This window comes from Pipistrellus hanaki (genome assembly GCF_964339955.1).
Source record: "Pipistrellus hanaki genome assembly, chromosome: 3".
Lineage (NCBI taxonomy): Eukaryota > Metazoa > Chordata > Mammalia > Chiroptera > Vespertilionidae > Pipistrellus > Pipistrellus hanaki.
In genome coordinates, this window is record NC_140505.1 from 117437227 (window position 1) to 117460525 (window position 23299).

At 37.4% G+C, this 23299-nt stretch overlaps 1 protein-coding gene across 11 annotated transcripts in view; it reads left to right on the forward strand.

Annotated features, from left to right (window-relative positions):
• Positions 1-22605, forward strand: part of SLC6A15 (solute carrier family 6 member 15) — a 61417-nt gene extending 38812 nt beyond the window's left edge. For 9 of the 11 annotated variants that reach the window (XM_084876613.1, XM_084876616.1, XM_084876620.1 and 6 more), the window contains 4 exons: positions 623-815; positions 12564-12723; positions 14295-14457; positions 15512-17155. In XM_084876613.1, the coding sequence (XP_084732739.1) occupies positions 623-815; positions 12564-12723; positions 14295-14457; positions 15512-15886 (891 nt within the window). In that variant the 3' untranslated portion in view covers positions 15887-17155. Of the gene's footprint in view, positions 1-622; positions 816-12563; positions 12724-14294; positions 14458-15511; positions 17156-22287 lie in introns of those variants that run through there. The other 2 variants (XM_084876614.1, XM_084876615.1) reach the window with 2 other exon arrangements.
• Positions 22606-23299: the final 694 nt, after the last annotated feature.

The window sequence follows — 23299 nt, forward strand, 5'->3', positions numbered from 1 at the left end:
GATATGCTAAGTGTCTGACCAATTGGCCTACTGTTTTGTAGACTGTTGGACTAGTCGCGATGATGCATACTGATCACCAGGAGGCAGATGTTCTGACTCATAGGTTAGCTTTATGCTGGGGTCCAGTCAATCAGGGCTGGGCAAGATAGGCTGGACATGCCCTGGAGCCTCCCAGTGGTCCCTCCCCAGCTGGCCAACTCCTGTGTCCCTCCTTGGCTAGCTGGGCCCCATTGGCACTGATTGAGACTAGGCAAGATGGCTTCAATCAGCCCCAAACGCTGGCCAGGCAGAAGGACCCCCACACACGCACGAGTTTGTGCACCGGGCCTCTGGTCATTAATATAAAAACCTTGAATTCTGTATGGAAAGACAATTACTCTCTTACCCTTTAAAAGTATTTTGTTGTTTTTAAATTCTGATTTATTTGTTTTCTTTATGAGGTAACACAATCAACTTGTTAGTTGAAAGGCACAGTTCCTTAGGAGACAATAAGATTCTGCATATTTATTTCCAGTCCCCCCAACCAAGGCATTATTTAGAGTTCCTCATCTTTGTAACTGATGTTTGTAGCCATCACTTAAAATTGCTCTGTATTCATTTTGCTATTCTGTCTATTTTACAGGAGGTCCAGGGAGTTGGTTTGGCTTTCATTGCCTTTACAGAAGCGATGGACCATTTCCCTCTAGCTCCCTTCTGGTCAGTGTTGTTCTTCCTCATGGTAATAAATATAGGCCTCAGCAGCATGTTTGGAGTCGTCGAAGGGATCATCACGCCTGTGGTAGACAGTTACAAAGTGAGGAAAGAATTGGTTACTGGTGAGTTTTTATGTATTTGACTTTCCATTGATTGATATAGGCCATTTTACTCTTGGTGAGAGATCAGAAGTGGAAATAGGAATGTGTTGTTTGGGGTTTTATTAATGTCTATTTGTAAATATGTATTACTATTATTTGTTATTATATTTATAAAACTGTATAATCACATAATTATTTAATGTATAATTGCAAATATTTTTAGTGTTTACTTATTATTCTAGAGGCCCGATGCATTGAATTTGTGCACTCAGCGGCCAGGGTTGGGGAGGGTAGATGTCTCCCTCAGCCTGGCCTGTGCCCTCTTGACCTTCAGAGGAGATGTCCAACTGATAGCTTAGGCCTGCTCCCTAGCAGTCAGACATCCTTAGCACTGCCACAGAGGTGGGAGAGGCTTCTTCCACCACCTCTGTGCTGCCTGGCTTCTGGCTGAGTGGAGCTCCCCCTGTGGGAGTGCACTGACCAACAGAGGGAAGCTCTGCATTGAGTGTCTGCCCCCTAGTGGTCAGAGGGCATCATAGAGACCATTTGTTCAGTTGATTTGCATGTTAGCTTTTTATTATATAGGAATGCTCTTTATTAATAGTGATGTCATCATGAATTACTGGCACTAGAATAAAGTCATAACTTGTTCATGTATTAATTTTTATACAAGTCAAATAGTTAACTATAACAAGTCTCAGAACCAAAATTCCTTTTCCAGAAGTGTGTAGCCAAAATTGATAAATCTAAATTTCTAGTGTAAAATGGCAGTTGTGGTCTACTAGCAGTTCATAGCTCTAGGTAGGAAAACAAATAAAACAACTTATCAATATCAATGTTAGTTAATAAGCCAATCAGCAAGCACTTTAGTAAAGTACCAGTTTTGTACTGCATTTGAGGGACATAAAAGATATGAGAAATTATAACAGAGAAACAAAGATATAGGCAAGCCCTTTCTCCAAAATAATAATAATAATAATAATAATAATAATAATACTGTTAATTAAAAGCAAGCTGGATGGATTACAAGACTTGTACCATGTAATATACTTATAGATAGCATAATAGAGACTTCACATGTTATACAAATTAAGAAGAACCAAAAGTCATCTAAGTATATGCTTGAACTGACAATGAAAGAGATGGAAATTGAATTTGAAAGAGGAGAGGTCTTCTCACAGGAGGTAGCACATGTAGAGATAAAGCCAACAGTAAGGAAGCCAACCAGATGAACATGCAAGAACAGTGTCAATAAGTGATGCAAACATAAGTTGGATAAAAAACATGTAGGTGATCTTGGATGCTGTGCAGCGGTGCACAAGCTTCCTGAGGCTCTGTGTTTAGCTCTGAAATATGCATCAATAAGTCTTTTATGTGTCAATAAGTCTCAAATATATACCTTTACCACTTACTGCTCTGCTAAGAGTGTCTGTGTGTGTAAAACAATTTAAGCAGTTCCTTAAATATTGATACTAAATATTCTCCACTCAGCTTAAAATAATGAGAAACTTCTTTATCTTTGTCAAAAGGCAGTCTCTACTTCTTTAGTTTCTATTTCATTTAAGGCTATCAACATTCTTCCTGATGTGCAGGCTAAATAACACCCATCTTTGCTGCTTTCCTGGTCTTTGCCTATATCCAAAGCCCATGAAATAAGAGGGCTTGCAAATTCAGGAAAAAGCAACAGTGTGGAGGGAAAAACACACACTGTAGTGTCTACTGCCTACTGAGAGACCTATTTGGGCAGAGCACAGGAGATGCACTCTCTTCTCCCATTACCTGTCTTTGGGATCTTACTTATATTCAAGTTACATTTGACCCTGATGAAGCATTCCTCCATCAACTTTGCCAGATGTGTTTTTTGTCTTCTCTAGTAGAACAGTGCGATTTAAATAAGCCAACCCCCATTATCTTTTCATCTCACATCTCCAGCAAAACTCTGCCTGTACCACCTATCAATAGATACATTTCTTCATGTTTGCCTTATACTGTGGTGTAATTAGGAGAGAGGCTATGGGTCATATTCAAGCTCTGCTACTTCCATCCTGAGACTTTAAAGTACAATATACTGTGACAAGCATTTAAACATTTCATTATATGATAGATTCCAAGTACACTACATGTTACTTCTCCTTTTCTACTCATATGTTTATATATATATTTGCTTATGTATGGTGCAGCTCATAACCCTAGCATAGTGCTTCAGAGACGGCCTAATATGACCCATACTTGTTGAGATTGTTAGGAAACCCCATCTTCAAACCCAGGGGTTTCTGTGTTCTTGCCTTCTTTTGCTTTGGCTCACCTCTGTTAACTAGAACACAGTCTAGAACACAGTCATCTATTATTATTATTTTTTTTACTGGGTATTTTATTTTATTTATTTGTTTTGCTTTTTTTTATTGAGTTATTACTTATTTTTCCTCATCCCCCCATTACCTTCCCAACCCATCTCCCCCAACTCATGCCCTCAGCCCCCTGTTGTCTGTGTACACTGGTTAGGCTTATATGCATGCATATAAGTCCTTTGGTTGATCTGTCTCCCATATCCCCTCACTCCCCTAACTTCCCTCTGAAGTTTGACAGTCTGATTGATGCTTCCCTGTCTCTGGATCTATTTTTGTTCATCAGTTTATGTTCATTATTTCCCATAGATAAGTGATATCATGTGATATTTATCTTTTTCTAACTGGCTTATTTCACTTAGCATAATGCTCTCCAGTTCTATATCTATGTTGTTGCAAATGGTAGGAATTCCTTCTTTTTTAGTGCAGCATAGAATCCCATTGAGTAGAGGTAACACAGTTTTTTAATCCACTTATCTGCTAATGGGCACCTAGGCTGTTTCCAAATCTTAGTTATGCTAAATTGTGCTGCTATGAACATAGGGGTGCATATATCCTTTCTAATTGATGTTTCTAGCTTCTTGGGATATATTCCTAGAAGTGGGATTACTGGGTAAAATGGAAGTTCCATTTTTAGTGTTTTGAGGAAACTCCATACTGTTCTCCACAGTGGCTGCACCAGTTTGCATTCCCACCAACAGTACATGAGGGTTCCCTTTTCTCTGCATCCTTGCCAGCACTTATCATTTGTTAATTTGGTGATTTGTTGATTATAGTCATTCTGACAGGTGTGAGATGGCACCTCATTGTTGTTTTAATTTGCATCTCTCAGATAATTAGTGACTTTAAGCATGTTTTTATATGTTTCTTGGCCTTCCTTCTGTCTTCTTACAAAAAGTTTCTATTTAGGTTCGTTGCCCAATTCTTGATTGGATTATCTTCCTTTTGTTAAGTTGTATGAGTACTCTTTAAATGTTGGAGTATAAACCCTATTGGTCATAACATTGGCAAATATATTCTCCCATTTAATGATCTTTCTTATTATTTTGTTGATGGTTTCTTTTGATTTTTATTTTGATGTCCTATTTGTTTATTTTCTCTTAATTTTCTATTGCCTTAGGAGCAGTATCAGTGAAGAAATTCCTTTGGCATATGTCTGAGATTTTGCTGACTGTGGATTCACCTGGTATTTCTATTGTTTCCAATTTATGTTTAAGTCTTTTATCCATTTTGAGTTTATTTTTTGTATATAGTAAAAGTTGGTGGTCTAGTTTCATTTTTTTGCATGTATCTGTCCAAATTTCCAACACCATTTTTTGAAGAGACTGTCTTGACTCCATTGTATGCTCATGCCTCCTTTGTAAAATATTAATTGGGCATAGTGGTTTAGGTCAATTTCTGGGTTTTCTATTCTATTTCATTGATCAGTATGTCTGTTCTTGTGCCAGTACCATGCTGTTTTGAGAAAAGTAGCTTTGTAATGCAGCTTGATATCTGGTATTGAGGTCCCACCTACTTTGTTCTTCTTTCTCAGGATTGCTGTGGCTATTCGGGGTGAATTTTTGGAGAGTTTTTATTCCAGATGAATTTTTGGAGAGTTCTTTCTAGGTCTGTGAGATATGCCAGTGGTATTTTAATGGGGGTTGCATTGAATCTATAGATTGCTTTGGGTAGTATGGACATTTTGATGATGATAGTACCAATACATGAACACAGTATGTTCTTCCATCTGTTTACATCTTCCTCTATCTCTCCTTTTTTTTTTTTTTTTTTTTTTTTTTTTTTTTTTTTTGGTGTCCTGAAGTTTTTTGCAATTATGTCTTTTACCTCTTAAGTTTATTCCTAGGTATCTCAATGTTTTTGGTACAATGGTAAATGGGATTGCTTTTTTAGTTTCTTTTTCTGTAAGTTCACTATTGGTGTATAAAAATGCCATAGATTTCTTGGCTTTAATTTTGTATCTTGCTACTTTGCTGAATTAAGTTATTAAGTCTAATATTTTTTGATGGAGTTTTTAGGGTTTTCTCTGTATAGTATTATATCATTGGCAAATAAGGACAGTTTTACTTCTTCTTTTCCAATTTGGATACTTTTTATTACTTCTTCTTGTCTGATAGCAATGGCTAGTTCTTCTAGTACTCTGTCAAACAGAAGTGGTGAAAGGGGGCATCCTTGTCTTGTTTCTGTTCTTAGGGAAATAGTTTTAGTTTTTGTCCATTGAGTGTGATGCTGGCTATTAGTTTGTCATATATGGCTTTTATGATATTGAGGTATGATCTTTCTATTCCCATATGGATGAGAGTTTTTATCAAGAAAGGGTGTTCGATATTGTCATATGCTTTTTCTGCATCAATTGATATAACTATGTGATTTTCCTCCCTCAATTTGTTTATGTGATGCATCACGTTTATTGGTTTGTGGATATTGTACCATCCTTGCTTCCCTGGGATAAATCCTGCTTGGTCATGGTGTATGTATGATCTTTCTGATGTACTGTTGGATCCGATTTGCTAGAATTTTGTTGATAATTTTGGCATCTATGTTCATGAGGGATATCCTATTTAGTAAAAGAGTAATATGCAAATTGACCATTACTCCAACACATAAGATGGCTGTCCCCATCTGGTCAAAGATGGCTGCCCTCATGTGGACACAAGATGGCTACCACAGGATGGCCAGGGAGGGAGAGGGCAGTTGTGAGCTATCAGGCCAGCAGGTTAGGGCAGTTGGGAGAGACCAGGCCTGCAAGCAAGAGAAGCTGAGGGTGATTAAGCCTGTAGAGGAGGGCAGTTGTGGAGGACTAAGGCCTACAGAGGAGAGCAGTTGGGGATTGACCTGGCATGCAGGGGAGGGCAGTTAGGGGCAACTGGGCTGGCAGAGGAGCAGTTAGGCATTAATAAGGCTGGCAGGGGACTGGTTAGGGGTAATCAGCTTGGCAGGCAGAAGAGGTTATGTGCAATCAGGAAGGCAGGAAGGGGATCAGTTGGGAGCCAGCAGTCCTGGATTGTGAGAAGGTTGTCCAACTTCTTGTTTAGGCCAGATCATACAGGGATTGGGCCTAAATGGGCAGTCAGACATCCCTCTAGGGGTCCCAGATTGGAGAGGGTGCAGGCTGGGTTGAGGGACACACCCTGCCCCCTGTGCATGAATTTTTTGCACTGGGCATCTATTGAAGAGTTAGCCTATAATTCCCTTTTATTGTGTTGTCTTTATCTGGTTTTGGTATTAGGGTGAGTCTGGCTTAATAGAATGAGATTGGAAGTGTTCCTTCCTCTTGAATTTTTTTGAATAGTCTGAGGAGGATAGGTTTTAGTTCTTCCTTGAATATTTGGTATAACTCTCCTATGAAGCCATCTTGCCCCAGGCTTTTGTTTGTTGGAGGCTTTTTGATGATGGCTTCCATAGTTATCAGCCTATTAAAATTTTTAGAATCTTCCTGATTGAGTTTTGGGAGGTTGTATTTTTCTAGGAATATGCCCATTTCCTCCAGGTTGTCTAATTTGTTGGAATAGAGTTGTTCACAGCATTTATTTATTTATTTATTTATTTTTTAACAATCCTTTGTATCTCTGTGGAGTCTATTGTTATTTTGCCTCTATCATTTTAGATTTTGTTTATTCGGGTCCTCTCTGCTTCTTGGTGAACCTGGCTAGAGGTTCATCAATCTTGTTTATCCTTTCAAAGCACCAGCTCTTGGTTTCATTGACTTTATTTATTTATTTATTTATTTATTTATTTATTTATTGGTCTCTATGTCATTTATTTCTGCTCTAATCTTTATTATCCTCATTCTGCTGCCTCTGGGATTTTCTTGTTGCTCTCTTTCTAATTATTTCAGTTGTAGCATTAGATGATTTATTATCATTTTTTCTTGTTTTTTGATGTAGGCTTATAGAGCTATAAACTTTCCTCTCAGGACTGCTTTCATTGTGTCCTGTAGGTTTTAGATTGTTGTGTTTTTATTTTCATCAGTTTCCAGGATGTTTTTAATTTCTTCTTTGATATCATTGGTAAACCCAATCAAGATTTAATAATATTCTATTCAGCTTCCAAGTGTTTGAGTTTTGGGGATTGTTCTTATTGTAGTATATTTATATTATGTGATCTGAGAAGATGCTTGGTATGATTTAAATCTTCTTGAATTTGGGGAGACTTTGCTTGTGACCCAATAAGTGGTCTATTTTTGAAAATGTCCCATGTGCACTTGAGAAGAACGTATATTCCTTGCCTTTGAGGTGAAATGTTTTTGAAGATGTCAATTAAGTCCATCTGGTCTAGTGAGTCATTTCGGATTGCTGTTTCTTTGCTGATTTTTTTTGTCTAGAGGATTTGTCCAGTGATGTCAGCGGTGTGTTAAAGTCCCCTACTATGATTTTATTGTTTTTGATCTCTCTCTCGATATCTTCCAGGAGGCTTTTTTTTTCTTTGTTTATTTGTTTTGTTTTTATGTATTTGGGTGCTCCTGTATTGGGTGCATATATGTTTACAAGTGTTATATCCTCTTGTTGTATTGATTCCTTTAGTAATATGAGGTAACCTTCCTTATCTCTTGTTATGGCCTTCACTTTGAGGTTTATTTTGTCAGATATAAGTATTGATATCCCAACTTTTTTTTTCATTTCCAGTTGCCTGAAAGATATTTTTCCATTCCTTCACTTTTAGTCTGTGTGATTCTCTTGTTCTGAGGAGGGTCTCTTGTAGACAGTATATATATATATGGGTCATGTTTTTTTTTTTTTGTTTTGTTTTTTGTTTTTTTTTTAATCCATTCAGCCACTGGATGACTTTTGAATGGAGCATTCAGTCCATTTACATTTTAAATTATTATTGAAAGATACTAGTATGTAGCCATTTTTACTTTTGAGACTGTGTTCCTCCTTACCTTTTTGTTTCTTCCCTTTACAGCATTTCCTTTAGCATTTCTTGCATTGTTGGCTTGGTATTGAGAAACTCCCATAGCCTTTTTTTTTTTTTTTTGTCTCTGAAGCTCCTGATTTCCTCTTCAATTTTGATTGATAGTTTTGCTGGATAGTGTATTCTTGGATTCAATCCCTTGCTTTACATCACTTTGTATATCTCCTTCCATTCCCTTCTAGCTTGATGTGTTTCTATTGAGAAATTATTTAATAACATGATGGGGGATCCTTTGTAGGTAACTCTCTGTCTCTCTCTTGCAGCCTTTAAGATTCACTTTTTGTTGATAACATTTGCTATAGTAATTATGTCATGTCTTGGTGTGGGTCCTTTCAGATTCATCATGCTTGGGACTGTACTTGTGTAACTTTTTTCTTCCCTATATCAGGGAAGTTTTCTTTCATTATTTCTTCAAATACATTTTCTAAACCTTTCTGCTTTTTTTGTCCTTCTGGAAGCCCTATGACATGTATGTATTTCATTTTGCATTGTCCCAAAGCTCCCTTAGGCTCTCCTGTTTTTTAATTTTTTTGTTCTCCAGTTGCTGTTTAGATTGGGCTTGCTTCTATACTTTATCTTCTAACTCACTAATTCGTACCTCTGCTTCTTCTAGTCTACTGTTGAAGCCTTCCATGGTGTTTTTGATTGTCGCTATATCATTTTTCATTTCTTCCTGATGGTTTCATAGGTTGTTGATTTTCTAGTCTATCCAGTGTATGAAGTGTATGACCATTACTCTGAATTCTTTTTCCCCCCAAATTTAAAAAATCTTTATTGCTCAGGTTATTTCAATTGTTTCTCCTTTCAGCCCCCATAGATCCCCTCCATCTGGTTCCTACCCACCCTCTCCCTTTACCTCCCCCCCCCCATTGTCCTCATCCATAGGTGTAAATTTTTGTCCAGTCTCTTCCTGCAACTCCCACACCCTTTTCCCCTGATAATTATCAATCCACTCCCTTTCTTTGCCCCTGATTCTATTATGTTCACCAGTCTATTCTGTTCCTCAGATTTTTAATTCACTTGATTTTTAGATTCACTTGTTGATATATATATATTTATTTATCATAATTTTTATCTTTACCTTTTTTTCTTCTTCCTCTTCTTAAAGAATACATTTCAGCATTTCATATAATACTGGTTTGGTGGTAATGAACTCCTTTAGCTTTTTCTTATCCATGAAGCTCTTTATCTGCCCTTCAATTCTGAATGATAACTTTGCTGGGTAGAGTAATCTTGGTTGTAGGTTCTCACTATTCATCACTTTGAATATTTCTTGCCATTCCCATCTGGCCTGCATAGTTTCTATTGAGAAATCAGCTGATAGTTGTATAGGTAACTAACTGTTTTTCTCTTGCTGCTTGTAAATTTCTCTCTTTGTCTTTTACCCTTGACATTTTAATTATGATGTGTCTTGGTGTGGTCCTCTTTGGATTCCTTTTGTTTTGGTTTCTGTGTGCTTCCTGTACTTTTAAGTCTATTTCTTTCACCAGGTGGGGAAGGTTTTCAGTCATTATTTCTTCAAATAGGTTTTCAGTATCTTGTATTCTCTCTTCTTCTGACACCCCCATAATTCTGGTATTGGTACGCTTGAAGTTGTCCCAGAGGCTCCTTACATTATCTTCAACTTTCTGGATTCTCTTCTATTCTTGCTTCAGCAGAGGAGTGTCCTTTGGTCTTTGTATTGCAAATCTTTGACTTGATTCTTGTGTTCCTCTAGTTTGCTATTAGCTCTCTGTATAATATATATTTTTTTTCAGTCAGTGTATGTTTAATTTCTAGTTGTTCCTTTTTCATATCCTTGAGGGTCTCATTAAATTTATTGGCCTTTTCTAGGAAATTCTTGAAAAATATTACAACTGTGGTTTTGAACTGTATATCCAGTCTTTTGTTCTCCTCTATTTCTTTTGTTTGAGATCTATTTCCTTGTTTTGGCATTTTTGCTGCTTTCCTGAGTTGATAGGATGGCTTTGTGTGTTTGGTGTCCTATATGTCCCAGTGGGTCAGCCTCCCCACTTACCTGAGGTAGACACTCTTGGTGCTCCCTTTTGTGAACTGTGTGTACAGTCTTGTTGTGGTTAAGTCTTGAATGTTGTTGGTATCACTGGGAGGAATTGACCTCTAAGCCAATTGGATGTCAGTATCAGCTGTGTCTCCTCTGGGATACCTTCTGTATTGGAGACAGTCTTATAGGATCAGACTTTCAAAACTGCAAAAGCCTCTGTGCTCAGCTTGGATGGGGTGGAGTCTCAGGGCTGAGCTGACAGTCTTGGCTTCCTGTCAGCCCTGCTCTTGTGTGCGAGTCTCAGACTTCTGCCTTCCGCGACTCCCCTGAGTGAGTTTCTGTCTGACAGTCCGGAATCGCCTTGTAAGAGTGTGGGTGCCCCAAGGGCTCACCCAGAATTGGGTTGGGTCTAAGTAGTCTGGAGCTTCTGACTCCTTCCGCTCTGGAGCAGCTGCGGCAATCCACTGTCAGACCTCTCTGTACGCACTCACTCACACGCTGCGGCCCCTGGTTCCCCTGAGTCTCCTAAGTCTCTGTGTGCCTTTCTTTAAAGTCCAGATTCCACCAGTATGAGCCTGGGTCCATAGGGGTTGGGGTTTAGTGCAGTCGGAACTGTGGTTCTATGCAGCCGGGGGTTTCCTTTCCCCTCTCGCCAGCCAGGCACTCAGCTGCCTTTTTCTCTGTGTGCAAGACTCTCTACCTCAGCAATTTGAGGCTCTCCTGTTCCATGAGCCTTTCTCCTTCTTTATAGTTGTAGATTTCTCACTCCGCCAGCTTTCCTGTGCTTTTGGATGATGTCCGTTCTGTCTTTTAGTTGTTGTTTTGAAATTGTTGTGCAAGGTGGCAGCTTACGTGTTTACCTAGGCCACCATCTTAGTTTCTGCTCAACTCTGAATTATTTTTTTTTCATGTTGCATGCTTCCATTTCACTTATTTCCTTTCTTGTTGATTTCTCATTTTCTTTCCTCTGAGGGTTGTATTTTTGTCTCCCTATTCTATCACCAGAAGGTTCCAATGTCAAATTGGAGGGGCCTGGGCCACGTGCAGTGGAGGTTTTGCATCCCCCAAGTGTCACTGAAATGCTTTGACACCAAGACATGTGGCTGCTGTGGGTAGGTGGGAGTCACACTGCTCTGAATCAGAGTCACAGGTGCTTAGTGTGGCCTTGTGTGTGCACCTAGAGTCAGGGACCCTGCTTGTGCCACATTGAAACAGAGAAGCCATTGGCATGTGCCAAAAATCAAAATCCCCTAGTGCATGTCAGGAGTTCAAGACTCTCTATGTCCTCAATGAGAATTGAGTATCAGAGTCTCTGTTGCTTGGTGCTACCTTGCACTGAGAATGAGGGTTCCTGTTTTCGCATGTGTCAAGAATTGGAGGGCAGTTGGGGGGGACCAGGCCTGCAGGAGAGGGCAGTTGGTGTTGACCCGGCTGACAAGGGAGGGCAGTTCAGGGTGACTGGGCCAGTAGGGGAGGGCAGTTGGGAGCAACCTAGCTGACAGAGGAAGATAGTTAGGTTCAACCAGGCTGGCAGAGGAGGATAGTTAAGGGCGACCAGGCTAGCAGGGGAGAGCAGTTAGGGGCAATCAGACTGGGAGGGGAACAGTTAGGCATAGATCAGGTTGGCAGGGAAGTGGTTAGGGGGTGATCAAGCTGGTAGGCAGAAGCAGTTAGGGGCTCTTAGACAGGAAGGCAGGCAAACAGATGGGAGCCAGCAGTCCTGGATTGTGAGAAGGATGTCTGACTACCAATTAGAGGGATATCAGATTGGAGAGGTGCAGGCTGGGCTCAGGGACATGCCCCCTTTCCCTGCCCCCCCGCACCCCCCTCCCTCCCCCGTCCGAGCACGAATTTCATGCATCAGGACTTTAGTTTTATTATAAACTACATTACTCTCATTGCTAATGCAGAAATTCAGAGCTTCCAAAACTATAAAATGCTGTTAAAAGTGGGAATGATCACCCAGTCAGTGTGGCTCAGTGGTTGAATTCTTGGTCAGGGCTCATGCCCGGTTTGTTGACTTGATCCCCAGTTTGGGGTGTGCAAAAGACAGCTGATCAATGATTCTCTGTCATCATTGATGTTTCGATATCTGTATCCCTGAGTAAAACATATTTTTAAAAATATAGAATGACCTATGAAAATTTTCTGCTTGAAAAGGTCACTGCTCTTAATAAAGAGAAGAAAGGTATGGGGATTTATACCTTTAAAATCTTCACAGGTTTAACTCATTTATTATTTGTGCTTGGTAAGTAAGTTTACCCAGAATAAGGGAGATAGCTGTATTATTATCTAACAGTGAATTTATATTAAATCTGTGTTAAATCCAGGTAACTACTACCACTATGTAATATTCCACAATATTAGGAAAGTTATTGCCTTTGCACATTATTGACAAGTTATAAAAGTATAAACAAAATTGTATTTTGAATATAATAATTCATAATACAATTTAAAATACTTGATTCTGAATAAGGGTTTAATTTTTCATTTATTCCTTTTGTCCAGTTATCTGTTGTTTTCTGTCATTTTGTATTGGCCTGATATTTGTACAACGCTCTGGAAGTTACTTTGTTGCAATGTTTGATGATTATTCTGCTACGCTGCCATTTCTAATTGTAGTCGTTTTTGAGATTATTGCTGTATCCTTTGTCTATGGAGCAGATAAGTAAGTATATTTTGATCTCTATTTTGGAAACATCAATTGACATTATCTATTTAATTTAGAAGGGGAGAAAAATGATTAGAGGAGAAAATGCCACAAACAAAATATTTTGAAGCTCTTCTTTATTTAACAATTTTAATAAGATTTATTCACCTATCAGGTAATAAGATTGAATTGTGTAGTGGTAATGTAGTCTAGGATTCTGGAGCTTTGATTTCCTGCTGGTTTTCAAATAGAAAGGTCCAAGTTCTAGTGGCTGTTTTCCACAAACCTTATTGTTTTGAGTTATTATTGTTATCTAAGTTTTACACATGAGAAAACTCAGGCTCCGTGAGATACCAAGTGACTTGCTCATCGAACCTGCCCAGAGACAGACCTGGGACTCATAGTCTTTTCTGCGTAGCTCCCAGCCTATGCTTCTAATTACTTTCTAACCTGTTTCCTGAGAGGAGTTTCATTTTTATGCTACATAATGCCTGTGGAACAGGCCAATATTGGGAAAATACAGTGTGTCCTCCAAAAATGTATACACAGTTTAATAGCTGAGAGGTGAGTTTTGAGAATGAAATGTATTTTAGTAAAAACTGCCTTTATAATTATTCAAAGTGTGTGTATACATTTTTGGGACACAGGATATCTACTCTGAGACATATATGGCATTTGATATAAACAAACGTCATATTTATATGGAGTCATTCTTTGGATTCACTAGATACCTTTAACCTCTGAGTTACATACCTGCTTGATGTGAGAAGTATATATATTTGCTGTGAGATAAAGCATTAGAGTAATCTCAGAAGAAAAATATTCCTGGAGACATTTTTGGCAAAATATTGTCCAATTTCTTTTTAAGTTGCTGTCTTTAGTGAAAACATATAGACTAAAACAATAAGATCATGAAGCTTGTTAGAGGTCTGTGTAAAGTAAGAATGTGTGTTAAATGAAGAACAGAGCCCTCCTACCCAACACAGAGAGGAACATATTGACATTGAATAAGCTTTGTGAGAATGTTTTTATTACTGTCAAAAGCTCCAGGTAGGGGACCTTCCATTTTATAGTCATGTGCTAGACAGAAATAGTAGCAATAGCTGTCTGACATGCACTTATTCTTAAATTTCATAAAAATACTTTGTGGTGACTATAGCTTCCATGTCACATAGAGAATGTGCCCTACCTGTACAAAAGGACTTAGTATATTAGCTGTAGAGCCAGGACTTTAACTTCAAAACCAGCCATCAGTACACTATCAAGCTACCTACAAGTTCTAACCTGCATTGTATAGAAATTTGATAAAGCATTGCTAGTGCTGTGTTCATAGAATAGGAAGTCATCAGTAGAAGAAAACATTTCAGTAGTTAGCTAAAGAGTGCTTTACCTAAATAAAAATTATAGTATGTATTTAACTGGTTCCATTTTACTTTATTTGTTAATTTATGCCATCTTACAGTGTAACTTTTTGATAAGCATAAAATGCTATATGGTATCATGTCTAATTCCCTGTCAAATCATTGGTCTAATGCACATTTATAAGATAATTCATAAAACTGAGAGATAATTATCTTCTTTTTATTTAGATTTATGGAAGACCTAAAAGATATGATGGGCTTTGCTCCCTACAGATGTTATTATTATTTGTGGAAATATATTACTCCTTTAGTGATATTATCACTGCTAATAGTTACTCTTGTGAATATGATATTAAGTCCTCCTGGCTATTATGCATGGAATAAAGACAAGGTAAAATACAAAATAAGGAAGTTTTTATCTTTTGCTTTATTCATAGTATATTTTACTACTTAATGATTGGTGTTGCTTTTATGCAAGGATCTTGAGATTTATGTTTTGTTCATTCCCCAAAATGTATGTTTTTCTTAATACATTGTAGATTAAATCAAATACTAATTTGGTTCTCGTTAAGGTAGCTTTATTCATGTCACCACATAGATGAACCAATTATTATTAAATCTTTAACTAGAAAACATTTTGCTCAAACCACTGGAAATACTTTCCTTTATCAATGTATTAAATCATATACCAGATATTATTTTCTGATGAAATGATGCATTAACCATATAGATATAATGTAAACAACTATCAAAATAATATTTTGTTATAACTATTTAATATTAGCAATAAGTATTTCAATTCTGTCATCAAGCTGTATTACCTATATCATAGCGCAACCATTACATATAGATGGGATGTTACAAAGTTAGAGTGCTTATTTTTCAGAAGTATCCCTGACCTTTATTCTATGATCAATAATTCTACATAATAATAACAACTGAATTCATGACTGGCCATAAACAAGTCTGTTATCCTTCAACAAAACCCCAGAAATGCAATAAGATTTAGATTTCAGAAAGTTAGTCTGGCATATGTAATAGGTATCTATTGCTTAATGACAAACTTCCTCCTAAATGTCACAATTGAAAGCAATGCTGGTTATTATTTCTTGGGTGCTGTGGGTGAGCTGGATGAGTCTTCTTGTCTGAGCTAACTCATACAGCTGATTAAACTCAAGAGCCAGTTTCTCTCTGTAAATTTTCATTCTTGGCTTCTTCCAACTAATAATATGACTTATAGCAGCATTCTGTGAAACAGAGCAGAAATTGCAAGGCCTTTAAAGGTCTAACCTTGAAGTTGCTTAATGTCACTTCCATGCCATTGTGTTGGCCATAGTGTGTCACAAGAACAGCTTGAATTCTTTGCTTACAAACCTGAGACAAATATTTTTTTTTCCATACTTGCAGGGAAAATCAGTTATTAATACATATCTTGGTGTTAACAGGCATCTAAGGATTTTCTGAAATTTCCAGCGTGGGCAATGGTTATCTGTATATCTGTGATAATCCTGACAATACTCCCCATCCCAGCTGTCTACTTCATTCGTTGCTGCAAGGACAATAATTCCGGTAATTTAGCCTCTGTGGCCTATAAAAGAGGAAGGCTACTAAAGGAGCCTGTAAACTTAGAGGGAGATGATGCAAGCCTCATTCATGGAAAGATACCAAGCGAAATGTCATCTCCAAGTTTGGGTAAAAATATTTATCGGAAACAGAGTGGATCACCGACTTTGGATACTGCTCCCAATGGGCGGTATGGAATAGGGTATTTGATGGCAGATGTGGCAGATATGCCAGATATGCCGGAATCTGACTTGTAGCTGGGGGCAAGGGGAGTTGGCTCAGTGGGTTTTATTTTAGTTAATTTCTATCAATCAGCATTGGCTTCATGAAGAGAAGCCTTAGGCTTCACTCATCAGAGGGCAATCTCAGGTGTTCCTTGGCTGTGATCTTGAACACTAACAGTGAGTGTAAATTCAGCTGGTGTATTCCTTTGTATTTTTCAGTTTACATCTGCACAGGAAGAGTGGCAGACAAAGCTTACAGCAACTGAGGTTCATTTTTGTCGGAATTTAAAAAAAAATTTTTGGTGATTTTTCAAGTAATTCTTTCTCTAAAAACAAACAAACAGGTGTTACCTCAGTTTCTAATAATTTCTGGATGTAATGGCGTTTGCAATTCAAAAATGGTGTACCCACTTTCAAATGCATGTTTGCCTTCAGGGTAACTCCCAATGAGCAGCTCTGTAAGTTGGTGCCTCTCAGCACATTTCTGTGACTGTTTTGTGTAGATAAGCTGTACTTATTTTGGTTGCATTGCTACCTTGTCAGGCAATTAGTTGAAGAAAACTGCAAAATATTTTCTTATGTGATTGCTGTATAGTGCAATAGTATCAAAGAATAAGAAGGCACTAATATTGGGATGAAAGGTTATATTCAGGATCATGTGTATGATGGTTATATATTTTGTGTGAAATATGTGTGAAAATGATGTGTGAGTCACTTAGCACTCTCAAGAATTATGCAGACTCTGCATTTTCCTATGCCATGTGCCTACAAAACCTACTTGATGTTTATTGTGGATTCAATATTACTCATAGTATATTTATACAATACACTTGTAATATAGATGTATATTAGTATTCTAAGTACTGATTTGAAAACTTGAAGCAAGATGGCATTTTATTTCATATCTTTCTGTTTTGCTTCTTTTTTATGCAAATATTAATCCTTTTTTAAGTGATTGTTAAAATTGTATGGCATTACATTTTAAGCTACAAATAAAAAATTAAAATTATATTTGTTTTTCACATTGATTTTTCTTGTATCACTTGAACTGGATTACTTTGCATTTCAGTCAGCACTTAAGAGTTTCATCATCATTAGCCTTATATTACAAGTAGGATCAATATCTGATTAACAGAGTTACCACCACTTTGGAGACAACAGGAAGTAGGTTATTATGGTGAAATGGTGTTTGGATGTGGTCCACAATTGTTGAAAAAAAATACTTGTAGTCTCCCAGGAAACCCCATGTACAGTTGACAGCTTGCTGGTCAGTATTGTCTTTCAAGTATAAAAATTATGATGATTTTTATGAAATTGTTGTATGAAATTACATGAAGCAGGAGAAGTCCACTGAGTACCATCTCATTAAAAGGCTTTTATTTATAACTATAAAAAAATATATCCGTTATATTTTTTAATTGATAGATAAAGCAACAAAAATGGAAGATAGTACCACATCATATACATTGATTTCTTTCTGCCAATTATTTTTGGTTTGCAATAGACATATATTATAGACTGCATCACAGCATTTAAAATAGAATTCCAGCCAAAACCAGTTTGGCTCAGTGGATAGAGTGTCAGTCTGTGGACTGAAAGATCCCAGGTTCCATTCCAATCTCAGGCACATCTTGTGCAGGAGGCAGCTGGTCGATGATTCTAGTTCTCTATCCCTCTTCCTTCCTCTCTGTAAAAAATCAATATAATATACTTAAAAAAATAGAATTCCACTAGTGATTAAAATTTTTAGTTTTTTGCTTTACATATTCAGTATATTTTGTATCTCTTTAAAAATATTTTATAGTAGGCAATAATGCACCTAATACAAATTCAAACATTTCAACAATGCAGTGTGAATTAATTTCCCCCCTAAAATTTCTTCTAGCCTCCTAGTTCCCTCTTTGAAGGCAGCCCCCCATTGCCAGTTTACTACTTACCCTTGTGGAAATGTTCTATAAACACATATTATATAACTGACAGCATTTAGTATTCTTTCTTCTGAATCTTATTTATTTCAATGAATAACTTATTTTGGACAGTGTTTCATATGAAGGCACATAGATCTGCTTCATTCCTTTAGAAGTTGAAATAACATGCATTTTATGTATCTTTTGTGCTGAAACAATATGTTTATAAGCTACCCCAATATTAAAAAGTTTATAGCAAATAGTTTATTTGCCAGCCTTTAACTTATCATGATATATTGCCAAATAAGCATCTTTTCCCCCACTCCTTCTCTTGTCACCTGGCTTTTAATTACAGTTTGGATACTTGCTTTCCACTAGGGAATTAGGTTTCCACTTGTCTAAGTTTCTATTCACAGAGTGGTAAGAAAAATATAGGAAGCCTTTTTTTTGAGAAGGAAGAGAATCTAAACTGTTTCTTATGCCCTCACTTGGCAGATGAGGAAACTGACCATAGAAGTTAAAGCTGAATAGATAAGATCTCTCCTTTTTGTTTATTTTCATTAGTCAGTTTCTTCAGCTATCCATTTATTTATTTATTTGCTCATCATTTCTTTCAGCTTCTATTCACCAAGAATCTATCTTATTCTTAATGGTAAGCCATGCACCACTGTAAATAGAATATGAATTATCCATCTTTTCCCCAGCTTATCTCCTTCCTCGCCAACACCCCTTACCACCATTTCCCAGGCAGGGTAGTATCTAATGAATGAATGAATGGTAGTATGAATTATTCATCTCTGCACTCTAAATTTGAGGCTACTTATTTTTGTATGACTTTCCACTACTTCTGTAAACTATGGTGTAAACTTGCTCCTAAACATAACAAATCCAAGTATTGTGTAGCTTCAAATATAAAGGCAGCCTGGGAAGTGTGGAGGAGGGCTAATAGAGTGGAATATAAGGACAACAGAGAAAAAATTACTATTATATATTAGAGTCATAATGAGGGAGTCTAACATATTGGTGGAATAAAGTCTTAGGATGTAATTTTATGAAAGTATACTTGCATTTCCATGTGTGTCTATTTATGTGCATTTTTAGGCAGAAATTTCTTTTTTTTTTATCAAATATTCAAATGTGTACATGATTGCAGAAAGTTTAAGATCAAGATACAGTATTATTAATTACTAGAGGCTTAGTGCATGAATTCATGCATGGGTGATGTCCGGCCAGCACACTCCAATCTGAGCTGGATGAGGTGCGCAGAAGGTTGGTGGTTGAACTCTCAGTTGGTCAAACTCCTACCCGAGGAGATAATTTGCATATTAGCTTTTTATTATTTAGGATAATTATGCTTTTGAGTTACCTGTGCCCTTTCTGTATATTTTAAGCATACTGAATTGGAATCTTTTTAGGATTGGATGCAGGCATGGATATTAAAAACAAAACAAAACATATTGTAATATTTATTTTTAGTTAGGTACCATGGGTATGAAAAAGATAAAAAGAAGTATAAGTAAAGTATGAACCCCAGTTGTCTTGAAAGAGAAAGAAAATGTGATAACTGTGATAATGGAGTAAAAATAATTTGGTGGATAGAAGTGAAATTTATACCGTATTTTCCAGCGTATAAGACGACCCCCAAATTTTACAGTTAAAACATAGGTTTAGGCCTATATTCGCTGTATAAGACTTCCCCCCACTTCCGAGGCAATACCAGTTCTTTTTTTAATAGACCGCCTCTCTGACTCTGGCCAATCTGGCTTTTTACTAGAACACAGTGTAGCTTCCGGTACAGAACATGTATAATTTGCATGCATAAAAAGCCTGCTCGGATTGGCCTGAGTCAGAGAGGCGGTCTATTAAAAAAAGAACTGGTGTTGCCTCGGAAGTGGGGGGTAGTCTTATGCAGCGAATATAGGCCTAAACCTGTTTTAACTATAAAATTAGGGGGTCATCTTATACGCCAAAAATACGGTAATAAACCCTTTAAAAGTAAAATATCTTTCTCCTTTTGATTTTGTTCTTGTCAATGTTTCCTGAATAAGCCCAAAGAGATTCCAATTTATCTTGATTGACTATGAATAAAATCAATAGCAATTGCATGGACTTTTCCCCCATACACTTTAATTTTAAATTTTTTGAGCCATAATGTATTGACAAAAAGGGAAAAAAACCCATAAAACTCTAGAAAACTGTTGGAAATATTAAAAATAACACTTTTCTTAAGCTGTCCATTACTGAGCATAGCACATTTTTACCTTTATAACTTAGAACGGAAGTAAAATGTTCCATATGCTATTTTGCCTCCAATGACTAACTCCAAAATTGGCTGATTTACTAGTTATCCTGATATGCATTCCCACCTAAAACATTGCCTTAAGAATGCTTATCATGTGGAGGTAAAAAGAGAAAAGGAACTGAGACGTTATCTTGTCCTAAAATCAATGTCTTTGGAATTCTACTAATGTGTTAGCACACCACAGTGATTCCTGGCACCATCACCAAAACACACAGATGTATGTATTACCACACCACCTCCACCAAAAACAAAATACCTGATTTATGTGAACAGCAAGAACTGTGCCATGTGGTGCCTATGCAATGCCATATGTGCCGCCATGAACATAAAAGGAGCCATGCCTGTAGATTAATGGTGATATCTCAGCTGCTATTCTGTTTCCACTGATGGCCTTTTCAGGGCATATTCACTTGGGTACTAAGGAAGGTAAAGGTTCTTTAGAAGGGATTAACATATTTCTAAGAATACAATATTCTCAGTAAAAAAACAAACAAACAAAAACACATTAAAAAGGTTGCAAAAATATCTCATTTTACTGATCTTTAAAGGAATGCTTATAAAACAAGCAAAAAAAAAAAAAGAAGAAGAAGAAGAAAAAAGCAGGACATGATACCCCAGAGCAGTTGTCGGCAAACTGCGGCTCTTTGGCCTCTTGAGTTTTTAACAAAGGCCAGCTTAGGAGTACCCTAATTAAGTTAATAACAATGTACCTACCTTTATAGTTTTAAAAAAAATTGGCTCTCAAAAGAAATTTCAATCATTGAACTGTAGATATTTGGCTCTGTTGACCAATGAGTTTGCTGGTCACTGCCCCAGAGCACCCCAATCTGAAATGAATGAGTAAAACTTACATTTGTGAGCATGGTAGCAATGATGGCATTCATTTTATCTGTTCATCACAAGCAGTTACCTATATTATTATTATTTTTAAATGGGTTTTTATTGATTTTGGAGAGAGGAAGGGAGAAGGAGAGAGAGGTAGAAATATAAATGATGAGAGAGAATCATCTATCAGCTGCCTCCTGCATGTTTCCTACTAAGAATCAAGCCTGCAACCCAGGCATGTTCCCTGACCAGGAATCAAACCTTGAACTCCTAGTTCATTGTTTGATGCTCAACCATTGAGCTGCACTGGCTGGACTCTACCCACATTATTAATCAGATATATCAAATTCATAGATGCGGAGGCCTGGCCTATATTTGTTTCTCCAAAGAACTCTCTTTTGTCAGTAATATGTTTTTTTCACTGTCATTTTAAGGTTTGCTTTATTTGGGTAAATTTTAAATGATCAAATTGGGAGAGTTGAGGTCAGTTAGATCAATAACTGGTAGAATTAGGCAATGAAGATAGTTTTTCTGAGCAGCAGAGGATCTTGATGGTCAAATTTCTGGGGGGCGGGGGAAGCAAGTAGAAATTTATTGATTGTCTGCTTTCTTAATAGACATTTGGGAGAATTATTTTAATTAAACCTTTTTGTAAATACTATATAATAAATAAGTAATATGCAAATTGACCATCACTCCAACACACAAGATGGCTGCCCCCATGTGGAAACAAGATGGCCACCACAAGATGGCCAGCAGGGCAGGGCAGTTGTGGGCAATCAGGACAGCAGGGGAGGGCAATTAGGGGTGACCAGGCCTGTAGGGGAGGGCAGTTGGGGACAATCATGCCTGTAGGGGAGCTCAGTTAGGGATAACCAGACTGGCAGGGGAGGGCAGTTAGGGCAACCAGGTTGGCAGGGGAGGGCAATTAGGGCCAATCAGGCCAGCAGGGGAGCAGTTATGTGTTGATCATACTGGCAGGGGAGTGGTTAGGGGGTGATCAGGCTGGCAGGCAGAAGCAGTTAGGGGCAATCAGGCAGGCAGGCAGGTGAGTAGTTTGGAGGCAGCAGTCCTGGATTGTGAGAGGCATGTCACAATCCCAGTGGGCAGTCTGAGGTCCCTCAGGGGTCCCAGATTGAAGAGGGTGCAGGCTGGGCTGAGGGACAACCCCCCACCCCCCTGCTCCCCCTTCCCCCAGCACAAATTTAGTGTACCGGGCCTCTAATAATCTTATAAGAGATTTAATCATCTGACTATTTTTTGTTGTTGCTATATAAAGTAATGCAATGTCAATGTAGAATACCAACCAACAAACCATTTTAATAGGGAGGGGCATGTAATAGGCAAAGAATCACAGTTGTTTTATACTTATTCACATGGAAAAGAGATTTTTCTTACAGACCCTGGAAAACTGAAGAATGTGTCGCCAGAAGGAAATCAGGGGTCAGAGACAAAGATACCTCAAAGCCCAGATGAGCCAGACAATGAAAAGAAGATACCTGTTATGCGTGGACCAAACGTAGAACCTCTCTGAGAGGAGGCAGCATCCTGGGGTTGTCTTTGCAAGGACAATGATAGAAAGAAGGCCCCGGGAACTCCCTAGAATTAGATTTTTTTACCCAACCTCTAACCTTATAGAAGCACTGGCTTGAAATGAAATGTCAGAGCAGTCTTTTCAAAGTATTACACCTGCTGCTCTCTGGGAGATGGCCAGTCAGCTGCATAATAAAAAGCACCACAAAGATTCAACCTTGTCTCTACTTATTTGACTCTGGTATTGATGGGCAGCAAGATCTTTTTCAAATTGAAATCCAGTTTCAATTTGAAATAGAAACATTTACTCCCATTTTTTTAGCCAGGTATGGTCACCAATAAAATGATTCTAGAACTAAGATTCAGTAGAACAAATCTATTTAAATAATATGTATTTTATTATCATATGGAATTTATTCTATACTTTATCTTCACCTCACAGTCATATCTAATATCCATACAGTATTGAGGGGATTTTTTCATTCAAAACTTTTTCACTTTGATTTTCCCCCCGACCTCTTCATAAAATATTTATATTCAAACAAATCCTAATTCAAACAAGTTACCCAAACAAATCCCATTTCACAAGCTACCTTCCTACTGAAGTTTACAGATGGATTACAATAACAAAAACAACACCTTTTTCTGTCATCACTTTGTAGTTTATTTACTTCTTTTCTAGAGTAGAAACTGCAGTTGTCTATATCCTGAAAATATTTTAATTTTTCAAATGCAATTTATTTAAATAATGCTGTTAGAACTAGTTCTCTATTTTCAGGCAGTCAGTAAAATGCCTCTAGGATGGGATTGATTGATAAAATAATCACTTTTGGGGGGTATTTTTTCCCACAAAAGTATGCTTTATAATACATACAATGA